At 41.0% G+C, this 23,905-nt stretch overlaps 1 protein-coding gene across 1 annotated transcript in view; it reads right to left on the bottom strand.

The window, feature by feature from the left end:
* Window positions 1–7,115: 7,115 nt before the first annotated feature.
* The window catches only part of PRKCI (protein kinase C iota), a 59,156-nt gene continuing 42,366 nt past the window's right edge, over window positions 7,116–23,905 (bottom strand). Inside the window, exons 12-18 of the mRNA XM_034781514.1 lie at window positions 22,748–22,883; window positions 17,363–17,450; window positions 15,613–15,738; window positions 14,694–14,773; window positions 12,330–12,419; window positions 11,900–12,015; window positions 7,116–10,041 (exon numbers count right to left, since the gene is read on the bottom strand). Coding sequence (XP_034637405.1) covers window positions 9,954–10,041; window positions 11,900–12,015; window positions 12,330–12,419; window positions 14,694–14,773; window positions 15,613–15,738; window positions 17,363–17,450; window positions 22,748–22,883 — 724 coding nt within the window. The 3' untranslated portion in view covers window positions 7,116–9,953. The remainder of the gene's footprint in view (window positions 10,042–11,899; window positions 12,016–12,329; window positions 12,420–14,693; window positions 14,774–15,612; window positions 15,739–17,362; window positions 17,451–22,747; window positions 22,884–23,905) is intronic.

Genomic DNA, 23,905 nt, shown 5'->3' with positions numbered 1-23,905 from the left:
CAGGAGATCTTGTAAGATTCTCAAAAGAGAATCTTACAAAAAGTGGAAAATAGGTCAAATTACAAAGGATGAATATAAACAAATAAGTACATAGGGACAAAATTAGAAAGACCAACACACAAAACACAATTAAACTACCTAGAGATATAAAGAGTAACAAGAAAACATTCTACAAATACATTAGAAGCAAGAGGAAGACCAAGGACAGGGTGGGTCTGTTACTCAATGAGGCGGGGAAACAATACCAGAAAATGTGGAAATGGCAGAAATGCCAAATGACTTTTTGTTTCAGTTTTCACCAAAAATTTTAGTAGCAATTGGACATCTAACTTAATGAATGCCAGGAAATAGGGAAAGCATACTTTAAAAATTACTTAGGGATAGTCTACATTAGAAGTGCTACATCGGCTGTAGTGCTTCTGGTGATGATGCTCTATGCTGATAGGAGAGAGCCCTTCTGTTGGCATAATTACTCCACCTCTGCAAGAGCTGGAAGCTATGTTGGCGGGAGAGCATCTCCCGCCGACATAACACTCGTATGGACAGCGCTTAGGTTGTTGTAACTTGTGTTGCTCAGGGGGAATGGCTTTTTCACACCTCTGAATGACATAACTTATATCAACATAAGCAGTAGTGTAGACCTGCCATTAAACAAAGTTAGATGTTTTCAAGTCACCAGGGGCTGATGAAATACATCTTAGAATACTCAAGGAGCTGACTGAGGAGATATCTGAGCCATTAGCAATTATTTTCAAAAAGTCATGGAAGGTGGGTGAGATTCCAGAGGACTGGGAAAGGGCAAATATAGTGCCAATCTATGAAAAGGGGACTAAGGACAACCCAGGGAATTACAGACCAGTTGTCTTAACTTCAGTACCTGGAAAGATAATGGAGCAAATAATTAACAAATCAATTTGCAGACATCTTGGAGATAATAAGGTGATAAGTAACAGTCAGCATGGATTTGTCAAAAACAAATAGTGTCCAAATGACCCTAATAGCTTTCTTTGACAGGGTAACAAGCCTTGTGGATGGGGGGAAGTGGTAGATGTAGTATATCTTGACTGTAGTAATGCTTTTGATATTATCTTGCATGACCTCATAAACAAACCAGGGAAATACAACCTTGATGGAGCGACTATAAGGTGGGTGCATAACTGGTTGGAAAACCATTCCCAGAGAGTAGTTATCAGTGGTTCACAATCAAGCTGGAAGGGCAGTTTTCAAGTACATAAAAGGTTGTTAGAAGGAGGAGGGAGAAAAATTGTTCTCTTTAGTCTCCGAGGATAAGACAAGAAGCAATAGGCTGAAATTGCAGCAAGGGAGCTTTAGGTTGGACATTTAGAAAAACTTCCTGTCAGGGTGGTTAAGCACTGAAAAAATTACCTAGGGAGGTTGTGGAATCTCCCTCATTGGAAATTTTTAAGAGCAGGTTAGATAATCCCGTTAGGGTCTAGATAATACTTAGTCCTGCCTTGAATGGAGGGGACTGGACTATAGACCTCTCAAAGTCCCTTCCAGTCCTATGATTTCTCTGATCCAGCAACCCAAGCCCTCTATCCCACCAGAACATCTCCCCTTCCACTGAGAGGCCTACAGGCACGCTCTGTCCCAAATACATACACCACCCTCTTTTCAGCGTTGACCTGAAAGCTTTCTCCTATAAAGAGGAACTTCCCTTTCTTCCACCAGTTTAATAACTTGTCAGCACACAAGTTGCTGGAGAGGCAGATACAGGCTTTGGGGTCTGTCACATGACAAAGTAAAGATTCAAGAGTCATTTTCTTCTAACACTGAACAAGGAACTTTGTTAGAATAAGGAAAAACAGTAGCACCCTAAATCTATTGTCTCTCTACCTCACTGTACAGCATCTGCCTAGAAGCTTCCGCAGATCCACAACTCCCTTTTGAAGATCCACCTCTGAAAACCAGACATTGACTTTTCTACCTCACCTTCCTCCTCCGTAAAATGGGATAATAATACTTACAAGTTTCCACAGAATGAGGTGAGCTTGAAGTATCTGCTTAAAGGATAGCCTTGTTCTTTATAAAAAGCAGGTCTTCTATGCAGTTTGAGGCAGGGCCTAATTTATCTTGTGTAATAATTTGGTAAACCCTACCAAATCAGAAAAGTAAAATAATGTTGTACAGCCAGTGGGCAATCAACTTTGCACTGGTATAAATGACTACTCAAGGTGCAGGGCAATGGGCCCAAGCTACTCTCCCTACAGAGGATTGCCTCTCTCCAGTTTGACAGTTCAAGCTGAAGGCAACCTCTATTATTTAGTTGTCTGTCTTCCCACATTTCTATGCTGCAGTTCAGTTAATTAGTACACTAGAACCTCAGAGTTAGGAACACCAGAGTTACAAGGTGACCGGTCAATTACACACCTTATTTGGAACTAGAAATGTGCAGTTAGGTAACAGCAGAGACCCAAAAAAAGCAAATACAGTACAGCAGTGTTTCCCAAAGTGGTAGGCCGCTTGTGTAGGGAAAGCCCCTGGTGGGCCTGGACAGTTTGTTTACCTGCCACGTCCGTGGGTCCAGCTGATTGCGGCTCTCACTGGCCACGGTTCGCTGCTCCAGGCCAATGGGAGCTGCTGGAAGCAGCATGGGCTGAGGGACGTACCTAAAGTGTGGTGCCCAGAATTGGACAAAATACTCTAGCTGAGGCCTCACCCGTGCAGACTAGAAGAGAACAATTATCTCCCATGCCTTACATATAGCTGTTAATATACCCCACAATATTAATCTTTTCCACAACTGTATTACATTGTTGACTCTCATTCAATTTGTGATCCACTATAAGCCCCAGATCCCAGTATTATCACCTAGCCACTTATTCCCCATCTTGTAATTGTGTGCATGATTCTTCCTTCCTAAGTGAAGTGAATGTGAGCTGACAAAAGAAAAAGGAGAGTGAAACAGAATTCAGAAAAAGTGGCAGAGAAAGAAAAATACTGAAATACTACTACTTCTACCACCTTTCACTTATAAAGCATCCAATGATCTCAAAGCATTTTTAAAAGATAGAGATCATCCCTATTTAGATTTTTTCTTTTTCTCTTCATTAGGTAAATTCTTATGGCTAGGACACTAATTAGTTCTATGGAGGGAACTTTGAAAGAGTACTAGTACCGTGTGCTCATGTAACATGTAGGGATTCAGGGCCATAGCAATGGATTATAGCAACTAGAAATATTTTGGATCTACCTGCCTTTGGGGCTGAGCCTGAAGGATACGGAGTATGGGAACTGTCCTACCTGGACATTAGTTTGCATGAATTTGAGAGAGTTAGCACGTGCTGTCCTTGTCCAAAACTTTTCTAGCCTTCTGTCCTATTGTACAGTTCACTTGGATGCCTAGCCATCACATTTTATCTGTAAATTAATTCCTGTACATATAAAAGCTTGTAAAGTGTTTTGGCACAAATGGTGCTACATAGCTAAGACATTAGCCTACAGTTCTTGTTCATGAGTTGCGTTAAAAAAAACGGAGAATTTTGTTTTTTTACTACTAGCCTCTTTGTATGCAAACTAAAATTAATCAAGTTCTTAGGATGCTAAGGAAACTCATATTTAAGGCAGTCTTACAGTGCAATGCAAAACTGGATACGCTCAGGTATTCAACATACTGATGTTTAAGTCTAAGACAGCCTCAACTGATTTTTTGGTTTTTAATGTGAGACCTTTAAAGGCAATACGTAAGGGGGATTTTTTCTGTATTTTATGATGTATCGATATAGCCTGAAAGGGGTGTTTATTTTTCAGTTGAAGTGGGACAACGGATCCATATCTAAGATATCCAACAGGTCCTACAAAAGCCATGAAGACAAGAGATGACATTCCTGCTACTGTATTTCTAAAATAAAAATAAGCAGAGCACACCCACAAAAATTTAGGCCTTCAATGTAATAAAGTTAAAAAAAAAAAGATTTTTTAAAAATCCATTACAGGTCACCTTTAATATTCTTTAATGTAGGCTCTGGTGGGCGATACCTCTCACCCACGCCCTAAGCAGGGGAGAGAGTGAGACAACTGATCTGCATTTCTAATGCGTAAGTGAAAAATTTCATTCCAAATTACTGCCTGCAAAGTGACGTGTCAATTAATGTTGTACTAAGACTTAAAATAAAAGAATCTTTCAGGTGAGCTGGTTAACACACATACTAAAACTGTTTGTCAAACTGCTAAATGTGTAAAAAAATCTTGTCACACTGTTTTCTGAATCAGATTTCATTCAAGTGGCACATGTGTGAACAAAGGGAGTTTTCTACAGAGAAATTTAGCATTTGCTAATGTTTCCTGATAGTCTCTGAAATTGCCAAAAAATAAAATGTAATTGAACAGAGGCAAAGGACAAAAATATGCATTTTCATTTTGTTAGTGTCCCCCCAAAAATTGTTCTACATGTCTTTCTTCCTCTTTGAAATACGAGGAAGACTTGTCTGTCTTGGTGGAGGGCTCTTGGATATCTCAAATGTGTGCAGGAATGTGCAGCCCTGAATTGAAGAACGGGTGTTGAGCTCAGAGAACTTATTAATTATTCCATGTGTTTTAATTAGTAGTGCTTACTAGATCAGCCATAAGAGTATTCAGCCATGTGAATTTCTAAAGTAAACAAAACTTGAAGGTGAATTTTCTCTCTAGACACGGCAAAAACAAGCAGAAGCCAATTTTTCCTTTACAAGTCATTTAGATCAATTTCCTCATCTGTGGCAAAATGACAGCACAGCCAATATTTCTATGCAGAAGATTGCATATTTGTCCTCAGAATATTCTCAAATCTTCACAACTCCATCTAGAATAGAATCTGGAACAGTTGCATTATTTGTTTTCTGTTGTGCGTATTTCCAACGTACAACCTGATATTCTTCGCAAGCCACCCCTCAGAAGGCAATGTAATCTCAGACAATTTAAATATTTGTTAAATTATAGTAAGTAACTAGAATGTTACAATGTACATATAAAATCGTGTCAGCCACTTGACAACCTAAAAAGAGACTGTTTAAAAAAAACCTGTGAAGGAGAAAATGTCAGGTTGTATCAATGTGAATCATATACAATAAGTTATTTTTAGCAAAATGACTGAAGCCTGAGTTTAGATACCTATGTATATCCTTTAATCTCATTTCATGATGGGACACAAGGACAGGAGAAATTGATCAATGAGAAACATGGAGGGGTTTTTTGGTACTTGCATCAGTTCTCAGCACCAGTATGTGTCACAGCAAAATATAATTAATAGAATTTTGCAAGCAAATCTGTGGTTTCACCTATCCTTAAAGCTGATGTCATTGCAACTCAAAATCACACCTAGAAAGAAATTCAAGAGCAATGGTTCTCAACTTTTTCCACAATAGGACCCCTGCAGAACCCCTCTTCCATTTAACAATGTGGGAAGGGCGTGGTGGTCATAAGACCCAGGTTGACAACCTCACGTTCTAGAGCAGGGGTCTCAAACTCAAACGACCACAAGGGCCGCATGAGGACTAGTGCATTGGCCCGAGGGCTGCATCACTGACACCCACCCCTTGCTGCCCCCAGCCCTGCCCCCACTCCACCCCTTCCATGAGGCCCCTTCCCTGCCCCCATTCCAACCCATTCCCCAAAGTCCTCACCCCAACTCTGCCCCCTCCCTGCCCCCAGGGGGTGCAGTAGGGCTCAGGAGGGTTGAGGGGTGCAGCAGGGGATTGGGGTGCAGGGTGTGGCAGGGGGCTCAGGGCAGGGAGTTGGGGTGCGGGAGGATGTAGGCTCCAGCCTGGTGCCGCTTACCTAGAGTGGCTCCGGGATGGCAGCACCACGCACCATGGCCAGGACAGGCTTCCTGCCTGCCTGCCCTGGCCCCTGCTGCGCTCCAGGAAGCGGCCGGAGTCCGGGGGCGGGGAGACACACGGACAGCTCCATATGCTGCTCTTGGTCCTCCAGGTACCTCCCCCAAAGCGCTCCCATTGGCCACAGTTCCCCGTTCCCAGCCAATGGGAGCTGTGGGGGGCAGTGCCTGGAAGCGAGAGCACAGAGCCCTCTACTCCCCCCCCCCCCCCTCCAGGCTGCAGGGACATAGTTCCAGCTGCTTCAGGGAGCGGGGTGGGGCTTGCGGCGCCACAGGGTAGGCAGAGGGGCAGGGGAGCGCACGGGCGGGGGGAGCTTGGCAGGCCGCATGAAAGAACCCCGCGGGCTGCAGGTTTGAGACCCCTGCTCTAGAGAAATCAACCATAGGATCACACAAGGAGAGCAAGTGTCTTTTGAGCCCTTCATTAAAACTCCAGGGGAATGCTCTAGCATCAAAGTTCAACTTCAAATATTGGAAAGTGACAGGTTCTGAGGGCAGGGGGGACATAGTCTAAGCCTATGTTTTGGCCTCACAGGTTAGGAGAAGCTGGTCAGACTTATCTTGAGAATGAGATGCTTTCCTGGTGAGAAAGAACACTTTTTGCTTTTATGGTGTTTAGTGGAGGCAGTTAGGTGGTGTAGGAGGTGGCTGCAGCACTCACCTAGGGAGAAGTACAATCTTCCAAGGGCCTTAGTGCAACATAGTCCACATAGAAACCAGAAAAAGATGTTTTCCTTGTAGCAGAATGGAACCTGTTTGCTGGGGGCCTTGGATGTACCCAAGCACACAATTGGGCTGGGCTGAACTGAATTAAAAAAACCACACACCACACTATCCTTGCCCTATCCTCTTAATGTAATATTTTTGTAAACAGCACTAATCAATTGTTTGGTTACAGTTGCAACATGATCTCCATATGAGAGCTACAAAATTATCCCATTCTTTCGGATTTGAAATAGCACTGTAAACTGTCAAAATTTTATCCCCAAACCTGTCATATATGCCAGCAGTTCATTGACTGGCTAGCATCACTAAGTACTCCTAAGCCTTGCTCCTTCCTCTTGCACACAAACTTGACTCTTTTGTCGGATCGCTATTTTAGGACTGCCCTGGGTGAAGGTTTATGGCTATATAATTCTGAAATGCAAGTCAGTGTGCTGTGGGACTGCTTGCAGAAGAGACTTGGATAAAACTATAGAGAGGTTCCAACTACAGCATACAATCCAGTTACATGAAAATATCCATCATCCCTTGAGTTATACTAGTGTTAATACAATATTGATATGGTCTAATATAAATTTTTTATTTAAAAAGACAAGTAAAAAAATGTGTGCACAAATACAGGAAATGATTACACAGTATAATGTTCAAAATAGCGTTCTAGGTAAAGAAAAATACAGTAGCAACAGTATTCAACTAGAAGAGCACCCAGAGTCCAATTTGTATACAAAAATGAGGTTACTCCACATAAACACATCATGATTCTGATGTAGACAGTTTATCTTTACAAGATACAACCTACTGTACTTGACTGTCCATGCCCGATTTCCCTGCTAAATATGCTAAGACAGCCTCTACACATTTAACAACTTAAAAAAAATTAACAGTTAATGTCATGGCACTTAGAGTTTAGAAGAGAAAGTAAAAAATAGACTTGCAGTGACAATTGTTTAAAATATATATCAATCACTTTTTTTGTTAACTAAGTTGATACTAAAACAGAAGGCAGATCTTAAGGTTAAAATACATAAATAAAAAGATGTGTATCTTCTGTAACATTATCTATAAAAAATGTTTTTGCATCAAGCACAAAAACTTCAAAGTGAGAATTCCATTCATCTTTATGTATATGATGAAAATCTGAAAATACACTTCCCTATATAAAACCGTTTTTCACTGAATATCCTATGAATTTAAGTCACTGTACAGAGCCCAGTTCATTCCTCATTGATAGCAGCCTTTGAGTTTAATACCAACAAATTCCAGACTTCTATACAGATGACGGCTTTACAAGTCAAAGGCTAAATACTTCAAGATTATCCCAAATTTAACTTGTGTAGTGAAAAACAACCTTTAAGATTTAAATAGATTAAAGCCTAAAAAGCAGCCTCTGATTTTAAGGGCCCAACTTGAGACATCTTACAAGAGCATTATTTTCATGAGAGGGGTGGGCGGCGCAAACTCAGTATTTCCCAAAAGTTGAGGCACCCAAAACAGCTTGTCAGTTTTGAAAATGTAGCCTAATATATTTTTTCAAATATTAGTCCTACAATGTATCTTGTAAACAAAAGTGGCCTAGGTACTGTACTATGGGCACGTACCAAGTAGTGTCAATCTCTTATTAAAGCTACTAAGTCAGTGTCCAAAAAAGTATACAAATGAAGATAATTCACACCACCAAAACTGAAATTATAGTGTCAATGCACTATAGCGTTCAAGGGAAAAAACAGCAGCAGAGGGGAGGCTCATTAACCTTAGGTAACTCTTGCTAAAGGCTTGTTTACATGGTTCTTGCAATGACATCAATGCAAACTAGGTACCTTTTAGAGCAGGCCAGCAAGGTGTACACAGTGCAGAATATTAGTGCACTCTACAAATCACACCCCCTAACGTGCTTTGCCAGCACAGTGTAGACAAGCCCTAAGGTATGTTGCGTTTTCAGAACAGTGTTCTATTAAGTCTGCTTTTACTAATACTTAGCAGTTTAGCTTTAGCCATTTATATAGATTTGACTCAATGTCTCTTAACATCCCTTTTCCTTACAAATGTTTTAAAACCAAGCATAAAATACATTTGGCATCTCTTCAGCCAGTATATCCCTCAGATTCAAAAAAAGAATTTGAATATTTAGCTATCCATATGGACATTTATAAGAATGTCACTTCCAATCAAGTCACTTCTTGTTTAAATTACTTTCATTTATTCTAATTTTTCCTGCCAGTTAGCTCGAGTCCATTGTGGACACCTAAGATTTGGAAGAGATTATTCATAAATTGAAAAACACCAAAAAAAAGTTCAGGAGTCACTGTGGCTAGTCCTTCCACTTTTCAGATACTGGGTTACATGAATAAAAACGTGCACTCTTTTTTCCACTGGGAAGATGGAACGCTTTTCCAACAGCATGGCAATAAGATTCTATTAATTTTACTGTCTTCTCCTTAGCTAGGCTGTAGCTGTAAGATAACCATTTCAGATCTACCAAAACTTAAGGAATAAATAGCATGAGGTCCTACATTCTTGAATATTAGCTGCCCATTTCTGCTAAAAAGAATTCTCTATGCAGATTTTTTCCTTTAAAAAAAAAAAAAGTATGAAGTGAGTTCCACTCATTTAAACTGATACTTTACATCACTTACAGCCCTTGCTGAAAGGGACAGGCTTGGAAAGGCACTCACTTTTCACATGCCAAAGTGTGTGCGTTACCTCCGGTTATCAATCAGAAGTAGCTCAGGAGTGGAATCTATTCATTCAATTACATGAGCATTATCTTCTCTTGGAACAGAATCAATGTTCCATAGTCCAAGAAAGCAGCCACTCTCCTTCGCTCTACCCATTTTAAAGAACTGCTGTCCTACTGTCCTTTGAGTGTATGGGGGAACACTACAGGTTCAACTGTAAACGTGGAAAGATCAGTGTACATAGCAAAGTTGGAGGAGAGAGGCTTTAGAAATTACCAGAACTGAAGTCTTGTCAGTCTTGCTGTTAAAATGCAAGTATTAATGGCTTTTAATGCTGTTTCATTATGTGCCCTAATGCAACACATGCTCTTAAAGCAGTAAGAACATTTTTCTTTAAGCAGACAACTACATTACTTACAGCAGTTTAAACAGAAAAATCCACTAGCTAAGAGTTAGCAACAATGGCTGCTTCTATATTAAAATTAGACTTTGGCAAGATTGCTGGTAGATTAACATTTCCAAATTTTTTTTTTGCAACCTAACACAAAAAGTTCGGCATGATAGCAAGTTGTAACAACCAAGATTAAAAATCTGACTCCACAGCTGGTGGCAAGGATAAAATGTTTTTCATTTGATACAAGTGCAACCAAATGGCAAGTTGTTTATCCATGCAGAAAACAAGTGATAGATGCAATATATGGCACAGTCCAGAAACGAAAAAATCAGACACATTCCTCAGCTGACATCAAAAGAGGATTAATATATTCAAAGCCTTCAAATTCAGATTGGTCAATCTTCTTCACAATATCACTGTTAAAATAAAAACTAGTTAGTATCTTGAGTTAACACAAAATTGCTACTTGCAATATTACTAGACTAAGAGTATCAAAGTTGGTATAAAAAGGATTAGGAAACTAAAGCATAAAGAATTGGTCTTAAACTTTAGAACCCTAAGGAGGACATTCTTTCATAGTCCTCTGAGGAACTGGAGTCAAGAAGTTGCAGGGAAGCAAGCAACAAACAAATGCATAAGAGAACAGGCAACAGCCCTGTTCTGGACTTCATCCAGGTACCAAAGTAGCCCAGCCAGTCAATCTTAGTGCAGCAAACGGTTTCACACTAACTTATTTCTTTGCCAGCCTCTAAACACAAAGTTACTTCTGGCTTCAAACCATGTTCTGCCCTCCCAGTGGCTGCTGCTGTCCCTGCTCTTTATCAAAGAGAGGTGCGGGCTGGACACTGCATACAGAGGTGGTGTTCCAAACTTGAAGGAAAAATGGTATGAGGTTGGCTCCATTTAGGAGAGCTGACTTGGCTTCTCCTGCCCTTAGGTCCTTCTGGCACAGAGCTCTCTACCTAGGTCTGCTAGGTTAAACCCTTCTAGAATGGATGGGGTCTTAAAAAAAAATTAAGAAATTAGTTACTACTCCTCTCATCAGTGTATCGTCACTTAACTATCTCAAGCAAGATACTTATTTACAATAAGCGTGAGGGGAGAGTCAGGCTGTTAGTCTAAGATATCCTCAATATTTGAACAATAATCATTATGGAACATTTGTATCCGCTGATAGTGCTTACAAGTTACTCATGTATAATGTTCCAAAGTTATTTCATTAAATACTATAGAAAGCCCTCAAGCTCCTAAAATAAAGAGAGCAGTCTGTTTTAGGCTAATTACTAAGGGAGGCAGGAAAGGCAAATCTTACTTGTGACTGAATTTTCTCCCTCAGGCCCTACTGGGACAGCAGGGAAGTCTAAGCTACACTGTCAGCTTTATCTGAGTTAACCAGCATCTGAATGGGACTTTTCAATCCTGTTAAGGTAACTACATCTAAGATGACTGGAGGGTGTGTGTGTGGGGGGGTGCGGGGGGTGGTGAGAGAGACGGACATAAAAACACCCAAAACCCACCCTTTTTTCCTGTCAAATACCAAGAGTGTTTGAGAGAGAAATTCTTAGACTGTAGTGTCCCAAGAAATCAAATGATGAAATTAAAACAACCCCAAAAATCTTGGTTTTAAAGATGGACCAGACTGCAAAAATATGGCTTGTGTTCATAAGCACCAACTCAGTGGGTGCTGAGCTCCCGCTGGCAGTCCCCCTATCAGCTCCCTCCCTGCCCCCCTCAGTGTTTGCTGCCCACCAGCAGGCCCTGCTGATCAGTACCTCCCCCCCCCACCATGATCAGCTGTTTCATGGCATGAAGGAGGTTTTGGGAGGGAGGGGAAGGAGCGAGGGGGAGGGGCAGTGCCTTGGAGGAAGGGGTGGAATGGGGGTGGGGTCTGGGGCAGTCAGAGGTCGAGCACACCCCAGCACACTGGAAAGTCAGCGCCTGTGCTTGTGTTAGCAAAATGGCTCTTTGAAGAGGATACCCTCAAGACTCCACCTCCAAAAGAGCACTCATTGACTGTCTCCATAAACATTTTAAACACTTTGAGAGCATCTTTTCCACTCCCAAAGTTTTTGTAATGATGCCTTGGTGTAAAATTTGGTTCACTTTTTCCAACTCTAGAGAGAACCACAGTGAATGGTAGTTCCCACACCCCAGCAGCAGACTGCAATAAAAACCCTGTAGGTACATCTTTTATGAAGCCAATCAAACTGATCTTGCACCTTTATAATTTACTAACTTTTTAAAGAAAGGTTTTCTTAAGTTTGAGTTACTTACTCATCATCTGGAGTGAGCTGGACAGGTTCATTAGTGAACTGGGAATCAAAGTTATCCAGACCAAATTCACCTGATATATTTGGTTTAAATGGAGGAACCACCTGTTTTTGTTCCATCTAGAAATAAATTAAAGTAAGTATGAGTAACAGCCTATCAGAGATTATATTTAGGTTTTAAAAAAGAATGGAGTTCTGAAACGATTACTTAAATTTCTTGTTTGTATCTTGCAAATATTCCAGCAAATTAAATTTCTATGGTTACTGTGTGTAAAAGGGTTAATGGAATCTACATCCTCTCTTCACAGTATAGTTTAAAAACAGTTACAAAAATTATGAAGTTATCAATTTGGCATCCCTTTTAATTTTCCGTTAAGACAAGCTATCAGGGTTATACTGCATATAACAGAAAAAACCCAGCAGTGTTTACATACCAGATCCCAATCAACATTGCGGAAGAATGGATGTCCCTGAATATCTGCAAATCCTGTTTGAGGATGGCAGCCTAAACGTTCCTTTGGATCCTATGGAAGAACAAAAATGTTTCAAAGTGAAAAATCATTTGGAGAATGTATGATCTCTAGCACACAATGATAAAGTTACTCATTATAGATGTCATAAGACACACGAATGTCAAAGCTGTAAGGTGTATTAGGCTAATGCACTGGCCAAAGTAGCTCTAGTCTCAAATTTAAATTGCAAGTGTTTTACTCTGCCTTCAGAAATAAGAAAAATTGCCTAATATACGCTGTAATTCAGTTACAACCTTCTGTATTTGGTTATATGCCGTCTCCCCTGCACTGCCCCCCCCCTTTTTTTTTTAGTTAAGATGTGCAAACATCAAAATATATTGCATGCTTGGGACCCAGGTCACAACTGGGTTTAATTTGGGAATTTTCATAGGTGGAGAATGTCTAACAATCCCATTAGAAGACCCCAGGTTACAGATAAAGTTAACTGATGGAAGATTATATTGCTGGTTTCACTGGGAGTCTCCTATAGACTTCCTCGGCTCAGAGACAACCATGCTCCAGCAAGTGTAATAGGACAGGAGGAGGGAAAGAGATGAACAATGGAACTTCAAAGGATAATAGCATCCCCTGAAAAATGCTTCATTACTTAAGCCAAGTAGTGCTTAGTTGGGTACTGTTAAGGATGGCTACCTCCAATGTAATACCACTGAAATTTTAATCATTTAAACAAAAAGATTTAAAAAAATAAAAAGTCCAAAAGTCAGCATCAAGGTGTGTTTTTCTTCTAGGTTTCCACAGCTATTTTTGGTTTAACAAAAACCTCCATAGCTCAGATGAGTTGGTAATACTCCAAATTTAAATGAAGCAATCCTAACAAGCCTAGTTTGTGAACAAATCTGTGGGTTAGTTGTAGATGAGCTGCAGCAATGCTATAGCACAGTGGTCTCCAACCTTTTTACGCCCAAGATCACTTTTTGAATCTAAGGGCAACCTAGGATCTACCCCGCCCCTTCCCCAAACCCCGCCCCACTCACTCCATCTACCCTCTCTGCCACTCGCTCTCCCTACCCTCACTCACTTTCACCAGGTTGGGGCAGGGGTTTGGGAGGGCACTCTGGCTGAGGGGTTCGCAGTGTGGGAGGGGGCTCTGGGCTGAGCCTCAGGCAGGTGGTTGGGGTGCAGGAGAGAGCTCCGGGCTGGGGCAGAGTGTTGGGGTGCAGGGGGTGGGCTTGGGGTGCTGGCTCTGAGAGGGAGCTCAGGGATGGAGGTTTGGGTGTGGCCTCCCGCCGGGCAGCACTTACCTCCAGTGGGTCCCGGTCAGTGGCGGGTGCAGCAAGGCTAAGGTAGGCTCCCTACCTACCCCGGCCATGCCGCTCTCGGAAGGGGCCAATGCGCCCCTGTGGCTCCGCATGCTGCCCCTCTCTGCAAGCACCGCCCCTGCAGCTCTCCTAGCCAATGGGAGCTGTGGGGGCAGTGCTTGCAGGCAGGAGCAGCGTGCAGAGGGAGACCTCTGCCCCCGGGACAATGGGGCTGCGCTGGCTGCTTCCGGGAGCTGCATGGGGCCGGGGTAGGCAGGGAGTCTGCTCTAGCGGCAGGCACACTGCACCACCAGAGATCGCGATCGACTGGGAGATCCTCTAGGATCGACCAGTTGGTGACCGCTGCTATAGCATCTACCCAGTTCCTGTCATTTTTTCAAGCAATTTATTTCTAAATACCAAAGACACTAAATGAGATAGACTTTATGGTCACATTTGAAAGTGAAGTTTGTCAAGCCCAGAAACATGCATTCAAGTCCTTCACTAACATGGGATGAGGCATTTTGTTCTGAAATAAGTCTTAAGTGATCTCTCAGAAGTTCCCTTCTGAAATATTCTGGCAATTCTGTGGAATTTTGCATGGAAACACACATCAAGTCCACCTATTTCCAACTATTCAGAATAATTATGATCTAGCAGACCATACAGTACCAGAGAATTTCAGAAGTGATGTTTCAAAAATTATGGTAAAAATCTGTTTCCCCAATGCCTGGTCAATATGGCCATTCTGTGCATTCTAGGCTTTTTATTTTGTAGCTTACCCATTAGGTCTGAATATCTGCAAAGTTTCAGGATTTAAAAACAGTTAAACAGTAAAAAAAGCCAAACATGTGTCAGTTCCATCTATTAAGAATTCTGTTTTAGAAAAGCCCTTCCCAGGCTCAGACCTTGTCTGCTGAGCTTCAGCTTAGGGGCAATTTTAATTTCAGTTACACCCTCGTAAGTGTAAGTTGACAATCAGAGCTCTTGAAAAACCTCAGTCCAAATATAGGGCTTTAGCTCTTACCTTGTTAAGAAAACTTTTTAGAACACTTGCTGCTTTAACAGAAAGAGATCGTGGAATACGGATTTGTTTTTCCAAAATGACTAGAAGAATAGAGAATTTAAGACATCAGCACGTTGTATGGTTAAAGTTTCTTCTGTTTGTAAAACATTTTGTAGAGAAAACAAAACACTAAATAAAGTGGATGCCGCTTAATAGCAACCCTAATATAAACAACTTTCTGTTAACAGCAACATTTTGCCAGGAACCAATCCCATCCCATTAACTAATGTTAATGGGATTTCATACTGGCAATGGCATGCCACATACTGAACTTTTTTTTTTTTGGGGGGGGGGGGGGGGGGGGGGGGGAGAAGGGGAGAAAGAGAGAGAAAGGCCATAGCCACAGGCAGGTTTGTGGGGCTGCAGCCAGGAAGGAAGCACTGGAAGGTGCCTTTCCTGGCAGCAATCCCAAAAAATCTGCCTGCAGCTGGTGCTGCCATGTACCAGTGCTTCCTTTCCTGGCTGCAGTCCTGAAAACCTGCCTGTGCCCAGGGATTGCACAGGAGATAAGGGGCAGAGACGCCCGCATCCACAACCCTGCTAGAGACCCAGTGCTGCGGACTGGGAGAGGCAGCTGTGGGCAGGACAGCAGTAGAGATGGGTACTGTGCAGAACAGTGGCCCTCTAGTACCACCACTGCTGCCCTAGCCACAGCCTTCCCTCCCTGGGGAAAGCCCTAGCATCTGAGCTGCACCCATCCTCCCCACAGATAGATTTGCAGGGCTGCAGCCAGGGAAGGCATGTTCCAGTGCTTCCAGCTGCAGCCCTGCAAACCTAACTTCTTTTTGGCAACTGTCAGATAATGGTAACTTTCTGCTGTCAGCCAAAGGATTGCCAATAAGCAGAATCTATTGTACGTTAAAACTTCACCACTCCTCACCTTGAAAGAGATAATCTTCTGTGTTTTGATCGGGGTTATCGGAGCTTCCAACAATATCAAATGGGGATCTGCCAGCCATCATTTCAAACATAAGTACACCTAATGCCCACCAGTCAACACTGAAGCCTAGAATTTAAAAAAAAATAAAAAATAAAAATCAGAATATAAACTATTTTATAGGGAGGACTTATTAAAATAAGTATCAGTGCTAACTATATGAAGAACAAGGTATATTTTACTAATGAATAATCAGACATCTTGACTGTCAGAAAGGCATGCAATAGTCAAGTTATGACCTAAAGACTACTGTACATTTAAGGTGGGTGTGACAATGGCAACAGGAGTCCTCTTGTTCATTATGTGCAGGATGGAAGGTAGTACTCAGAAAGGAGAAGGAGCAGACTTAAAAGGTTGGTGCTGAAACCTTAAAGATTAGGTTCTCAAGTTTAAATAGTAATTTTAGTATTTAAGGGGGAATAAACAAAGACACTCAATCTCAGCTGTGTATGGACAGCATTTTTTGGTGGAAGGCTACATAGTTATTAGTGTCAAACCCTGCAATAAATAAAAATAGTTATTTATGCAGGTGACATCACATGTTCTATTGTTCACTGCTGAAGACAGGTATCAATTAACAGTTCTAGTATCTTGATTCTCCTCAAGGCTGGGACTGCTATAAAGATAGTCTTCTGCCAGATTCTCCCCAGGCTAAGCAAAGAGGAAGGGCCTTGTGTCACAGAAAATTAAGCACACCTAATTAGTTCTGAAGACAATACTAAGCCATCTCCCTGCTCTGGAAGGAAGGCGACTGTGATAGGTCACAGGGTGAGCCTCAGGCTTTTGCCAGAAATATAAGACCCAAGTAATGCAATGTTCCAGAACTGTCTGCAACTAGCAAAATACCCTTTTGCATTTGTATAACTAAAAGTGGCCAAGTTAATACTGAAAAAAAGTGTTACACCTACAACAGAACTTCTACATACTGTGTTTGTATAAATTTTAATAGCTATTACAGGTCACTAGATATATTTTCGTTATGTTTATATGGATAAAGCATTTTAAAATGCTTTAGTATCTGAGACCCAATACTTAGATTTATAAGATAGCAAGTTACAGTGAAAAAGGGAACAAATGATCAAGTCCTAAGCTAACAGATGCTTTACCACAGAGATAGGAGAGAAGCAAATTTATCTCGGACCAGAAAAGAACGATTCTTTACTTTAGAAGAAAGATGAATAAGATGAAAATACATAATGAATAGTATAGAAAAGGTAGATTAGGAGTTTCTGTTCCTTGTCTCATGACACAACAAGAGAATATTCTATGAAATTAAAGGGTGGCAAATTCAAAACTGAATTCTCCCCTTCCCCCCACAAAATGCATAACTAAACTATGGAACTCTGTCACAAAACATCATTGAGGCCAAGAAGTTAACAAGATTGAAAAGGGACTGACTGGACATTTATATGGATAACAATCCAGAGTTACAATAGCTAATGTTAATAAACTGTGGAAAATATTAAAACCACTACCTAACAGGGGGAACGGACTATCCCATATTTGCGTAAAATGAGGTATCTTGCCCCATCCTGTGAAACATCTAGTGCCGACCACTGCTGGAGACAGAATACTGGACTAGCTGGACCATGGGTCTGATCTAGTATGGTGATTCTTGTTTTCGTCCACAAATCATTTTACAAGGAAGTTAACAGAAATGCATTACAGCTCAAGTATTTTATGATTAAATTACCATAATCTTCTCCTCGCAAAATCTCAGGAGCAATATAGTTGGGAGTTCCACAGAAAGTACTGGTTGTGTCTCCAGGCCTTAATCCTTCCTGAAAAAGGAAACAGAGGGGAAAAGTTTTACATCATTTGCTAAAAATGCCTTCTACTTGCTGTCACATTATAAAACTATACTTTGTGAAGTGACCCATACCAAAATAAATTACTAGATTTATGCATGTAATCTGCATGCAAAGCACTATATTACTTCTACAAAAATAGATCTGTATGCAGAGTGTCTTCATTGCACCTGTCGACATTCACGGTTTTCTAATAATGGTCAAAGAATGAAATTGTATATTCCCTTTATAGCACACTAGATGTTTAAGTTACAAAAAAACACTATGTTAAATGCATGTTCATTAAAAAAACAAATCATATTTTAGGCAACAATACCTTAATTACCAATCAGAAATCTGTGTTTAGGTATAATGGATTGCAATGCTTTCCCATGGCATGCAAGGCACAACATCGATCTAAAACAATTTAAAGCAATTGCAGTGTCAGTGAAAATCTGGCTTCATCTAATCTAAAAAGCTAAAAACCACAAAATGATAGTCAAAACACAATTCAGAGAAGCTTCTGTTCCTATTACTAGTCAGCATGACTGATCCAAACAATGAAGGTCAGAAGTTAAACCCAGGACAGGCAGAAGATGTTGAAGTACAGCTGAGGGAAAGTAATGAGTTTGTTTTTTCCTTCTAGCATTTAAAACAGACTCCAGATTCCTATCCCAAACCTTTGTTTGCAGAAGTGGTATATCACAATTGGTTGAATCAAAATGGTGGGAAATTCTAGAAGTGACATTCCTGACCAGGCTACCACTGAATTCAGAATTTTGAGGATTTTAAAAAAAAGACCTGCACTGTTCTCCAGCCAGTTCAGCATCAGAGTGTGCTTTTAGCACACTTGTATTGATTTGGGTGAAATTAACAGCCTACTGCTTGAACAAGTAAATAGAAAAGTACTGGTATGCAAGAACTGATACAAAAGAGTGGCAGATTTAACTAATTAGTAGACTGGGAATTATCTTTTGTTTTAGAAAGTGCGTGCATTTTTATCTTTGATGAATAAATAAATGTATGGCGTTAAGTCATAGTATGTGTTGTGTTTCACTTCATAAAGCCTTTTATTTTCCCAACTGAGGAAAAAACACAAAGGAAAAAAGTAGCGTTTTTTCAGGATTTTGAAGGCAACAGCCCTGATTGCCATGTCCAGATTTCCGTCCAATTGACTGGAGCACAATCCTCAGGTCAGTCATATATGGACAGGGTATTTTTTGCTGCCATGGCTATTTGGGCATCCAATAGCCTTAAGGAGAGACCCTGAAAGGCTGAAACTTGCTTAATCTGAAGGCAAATACGCTCACTGGACTATGCTCTAGAGAAGGCAAGGAGAGGGAAGGCAGCTCTGCACAGCTGTTTGTCACCACCAATAACTTCTCCAAAGGACCAAAAATCTAAGCAAGTTGAATATTTTATCATTTGCATTCCTAAAAATTTCAATGTGCTCCACCTGCAGTGAGGGTGGGGCAATCCTATGCTAACAATAGTGGAATTAAAGCCTTAAATGTCAGTCATTTACACCTTTGCTGCAATTAGAGTTGGTTCAATAACTTACTTAATACATCTTTGCACTTTGAGCCTTGCAGGTCAAATCCTCACAAAACTCCTGAGAAGCAGTCAAGCATTATCCCTATTTCTAGAAAAGTACACCAACGCTAAGTAACTTTTAAAAGATCACTCCAAATATGGGGTACAGTAAGCAACTGGACATATGCTAAATCTCTGATATTTCCAAGAGGCCTAACACTTAATAGTCCACAGAAATCTCAGACATAAAAATTAATCCTTTAAACAGTTTTAATGGAAATTCACTTCCAGTTTCAGACACTATTTTCTCCATATTATAAACATTCACTTTCTGAACTACATTATGTGGGCCAAACACTTGATATTTTTCAAAACTAAGTTTAAACTTGAAATTGTAGCTGAGGTTGAGGACCAGTGTGATGGGGCGCACTTGCCCCGCACTGGTACTGCGAGGGTAACGCTACTCTTTGGGCTGAGGAGACCACGCCCCCTCGGCCCTGCTGGGCATGCTCCATCTGGAGATTAGGTATAAAAGGGAGCAACTCGGCTCATTCTGGGCTGACCGCCAAAGAGGGAGGATGCACACTGTGAGCTCCAGCTCGAGAACTGTAGAAGCCCCAGACAGCGGAAGCCAGAGACACAGACTCAGGATGCCCAAGGAATGACAGAGCTGCTGGGAGCCACACAGACTGAGGAGCCCAGAGTCCTCGGGACTGCTGCACCAGGGACAGGGTAGGAAGTAGCTCAGGGGGGACTAGTTATTGTGCCGAGTGGGATCAGTGTGTTTCTGGTGGATTCCCCACTGATTCAGTGGCAGACATACTTGCCACTAATAGGGCATTGAGCTACAAGCCAGTGGAGTGGGAGATGGCCCGGGTCCCCCTACCTGGCTGCCACTCATCCCGGAGTGGTGGTCTACTTTCCTGACCGACCACTAGGCCACACAGCCCTCCTGAACCAGGAGTCCATACTGACTCTGACCGCTAGCCTATACAGCCCTACTGAAGTGGGCAGTTAGATTGACTCCAGCCATCAGTCCACACAACCTTGAGAGAGAGCGGCTATATTGACTTACCACTAGGCCACGCTACCCCAAGACAAGGAGTGGTTGTAAAGATGTGGCTGTGGGGAAGTAATTACCCTCACCCTGCCCCAAGAGGATACAGGGTGCACTTGCTCTGTGACAATCAGGCACAGAAATAAAAAACCCTTTTAAATGAAGCTGCTTTTCATGCTTACTTTGCTCTGTTGTGGCTTTGTTTTGAGATGTATATTATGCAAGATTTACCATTGAAATAAATAAATTGCATATCACTATTAAGGTAATAGTGATGTGATATTTTAAATAGGTCCCACAGAGTGAGCTTCTTTACTTTGTGTAAGCCATTTGCCCCTTTACAATCTGCCCCATCGTATGTTGTTCTTTACAAATGGCTGACAATTCTCCACACTTTTACTATGTAAACAAGATAAAGTGTTGAGTTGGCTCATTTTTCTACAGGTGCTGAAAATCAAGTTAGTCTTCATAGTTGTCCAAGTGTTATATAATACTGCATTGTAATCCATTAGGCTTCCTGAAAACTCACCACAGTTCAGGAACGAATGTCTGGATTTAAACAAAGATTCACCTGAGTGCCTGCAACCCACACATAAGCTGCTCTTTTTATTTCAAGTTATTAATCAGGTTAAGATTTCACAAAAACTCAAGTAGTGGTCCTTTACTCTCTTGAGGTTACTAAATTTAATGATCTATAGGGATGCTCTCTGAAATACACACATTAATAAGTTTGAATATAGTGAGAACAGGTATATTTGTGATAAACTCTGGCGAATTTCTAACAGACCTTAAAAAGCAACCTAAGGAACACTAAAAGCCTAAACAAGACAGGAACAAGAAACAGCACTGTAACAGGAATTCACAACTACAGTTCTTAAACAGGAGGAGGATTTTAGTGTAAGGGAGTGAAACATTTCAGCCAGGCATTTAATGCCCAATAGATGGTGATTCTGAAGAGCGAACAGCTGAGTAGCAGTGCTAGTCAAATTTCAATCATTTGTTGGAAGCAGTTACCTTTCATACCACTGAAACAAAAGCTTAATGAAAAAAATTAAGCAGCTTCAATTGTCAAAAAGATGAAGGAAAGGCTCTCATGACTCTTTTAGGAAAGCTTGTCTTGCGTATATCTAGATTTGGCGGAAGATTCTATATACATTCAATTGACCCACCACAATAAGAGACATTCCCCATAAACAATGACTTGGCAGCAAAAAACACTTTTATAAACTGCCATGGATTTGGAAGACAAACGCCAATCTTAAAAGCTTTTAATACTATTTTTTAAGACAATGTAGTTTTTACTCCTCCCTGAAAACACACACACAGAGCCCAGTTTAAGTGGCACATATGCAGAACTCCACTCGTGGCCTTTAATACGATAGTCTGAAACTTGAATGCTCTACCCTGTAAAACTGAAGCACCTAAAAAGCACAAGTAAAACTTTCTGAGATGAGGATCCAGTTTAGGGGAATTGACCCATTATGGTGGTCAATGAGGAAATTCTAATTGCCAGTCATTTTAATTGAATGAACAAATTCATGCAAGCTGACACAGGCTTTCGATCCTAAACATGGTATAAGAACATCATTTAAAATCAGAAGTAAACTAGACCATTTTGAAAGCTGAATTCCACACTTGTAGTAAGTTGTGATTGTATTTCCCTGCCAAGCACCTGCTATGCAACTTATTTTTCCTCCAATGCCTAACAATCAGCTTACAACTGAAAAGTGCACAACATGGGAAAGACAAGTTCATGTTTCAGTATTACATCCACAGCATGAAAGTGGACAATGCTATTTTGGAAAGGGGAAAGCAAAGCAGTCTTTAAGAAACATGCTGATATTCCTTACATGACCTATTTTCCGGTTATTTTTAGGGTGAGACCTCTCTCCCCTCCAGTGTCTGAAAGAATTGTTATCCTCATTCTGTAGCCCAAGCATACTTATCTGTCTGCTTTGCCTGCAAGCAAAGTAGTGCCTTAATTTTTTTCCTGGAATTATCTTCAGTCTGGTCTGAATATTTAACTCCTCTGGAAAATGTGGGGAAAAACTACGCAAGGCAGTTAGCTCTCTTGTGGTGCGGAAGCAATGACCAGCAGCCTAGTGATGATCATTTTAGAAAGGGCCTTGCTCCTAACCTGCCTCCAAGACAGATATCAAAAGGCTGTCCCTTCTGTTTGGGCTGAGGCATGCTGGGATATGGGAGAGGCAGCCAAGGCCCTTTAAAGAACTGGACTTCTTTCCCATTCTCAGAAGACTGAGTGGACACATCTCCTGGCCAAGAGACACAGGAAGCTGTTACTCCCATCTACATGTACACTGAATTCATGTATTAGGGTTCATCTGTTTAAAATAACAGAAGGCTGAAACATTCATGGGCAGAGGGTTGGGGTAATTCCCTCATTTTATGTTTTTCCATTTTCAGTTTGTTATTTTATCCTGCTACATTCTGTGATAAGCTTTAGATCCTAATATACAATGGGTTGTAGAACCAGAAGGCAGGAGGTGTGTTTTTACACATCTGAGTAGTTCAGCATTTCTTGTTCTTCCTTCTAGTTGCAGATGGGATAAAGCCTTCTGTTTCCACATGAGGTGTATACAAGTTGATTACAGACTTAGTCATTTAATAAGCTACCATAAGTTACAAGATACCCAAGAAGGAAGTTTCACATTTTATCTGTTTGGAAAGAATTCTCACTCACCTTGCACATGCCATAGTCTGTGAGTTTAATGTGCCCCTCAGAATCCAACAACACATTGTCCAGTTTCAAGTCTCTGTAGATTATCCCTCGCTCATGAAGATAGTTCAATGCTAGACTGATTTCTGCAGAATAAAACCTAGAATGAAGTAAGACACATTGATGACACAAGGTCCCGTAGTTTTGCAAAATAGATTTACAACTACAGCATAATAAATAGTGCAGCAATGAAGTGTCCTTAGGGTAATTCTACTCTGAAAACCAATACTGTTTATTCAGTCATCGCTGCTTATAAATGCAAAAATACATTCATTGCTGATAGATGTATTGGCTCTGCAGGGCTAAGAGCAAATTGGATTCTATTCCTTTTGCATATCAGAATTGTTAACCAAGTTCATGCTGCAGTGACAAAGTTGGACCTCAATCACACCTGTAACCCCACTGAAGCGGCACAGATGTAAATTGGGGCTGAAGAATTTTCTTAGTAGTGATGACACAAATAGAAAGAACTCTGTTGAATCCTCAGATCATAGAAGTAGTTTGCAGAGATGGAAGTTGGGAAGATTTATACATATACACACACACACACACACACCCCTACCTTTGTGGGAACAAATTTATCTTATCAATATACAATCTATATGTAACACTTAAACTGGGAGGGTGTATCAAGTGTGATCCCACTGGGGTCAGTTCTGTGTCTGGTACTATTCAATATTTTCATTAGTGACTTGGATAATAGGTGGAGAGTACACACAAAATTTGAAGATTATATGAAGCTGGGAGGAGTTGCTAGCACTTTGGAGGACAGGATTAGAATTCAAAGTGACCTTGACAAATTAGAGAATTGATCTGAAATAAATAAGATGAAATTCAATAAAAGACAAGTGCAAGGTACTTCACATAGGAAGGGGGGGAAAAAAAAAAAAAAAAAATCAAATGCACAACTACAAAATGGGGAATAACTGGCTAGGTGGTAGTAATGTGAAAAGGATCTCCGAGAATCACAGTGCATCACAAACTGAATGAGAGTCGTCAACGTGATGCAGTTGCAGAAAAGGCTAATATTCAGGGGGTTTAAGACACAAAGTAGTTGTCACGCTCTACTTGGCACTGATGAGGTCTTACCTGCACTACTGTGTCCAATTCTGGGCATCACAC

The sequence above is a fragment of the Trachemys scripta genome, chromosome 9, assembly GCF_013100865.1.
Source record: "Trachemys scripta elegans isolate TJP31775 chromosome 9, CAS_Tse_1.0, whole genome shotgun sequence".
NCBI classification, from domain to species: Eukaryota; Metazoa; Chordata; order Testudines; family Emydidae; genus Trachemys; species Trachemys scripta.
This window is presented reverse-complemented; position numbering and strand designations above follow the sequence as displayed.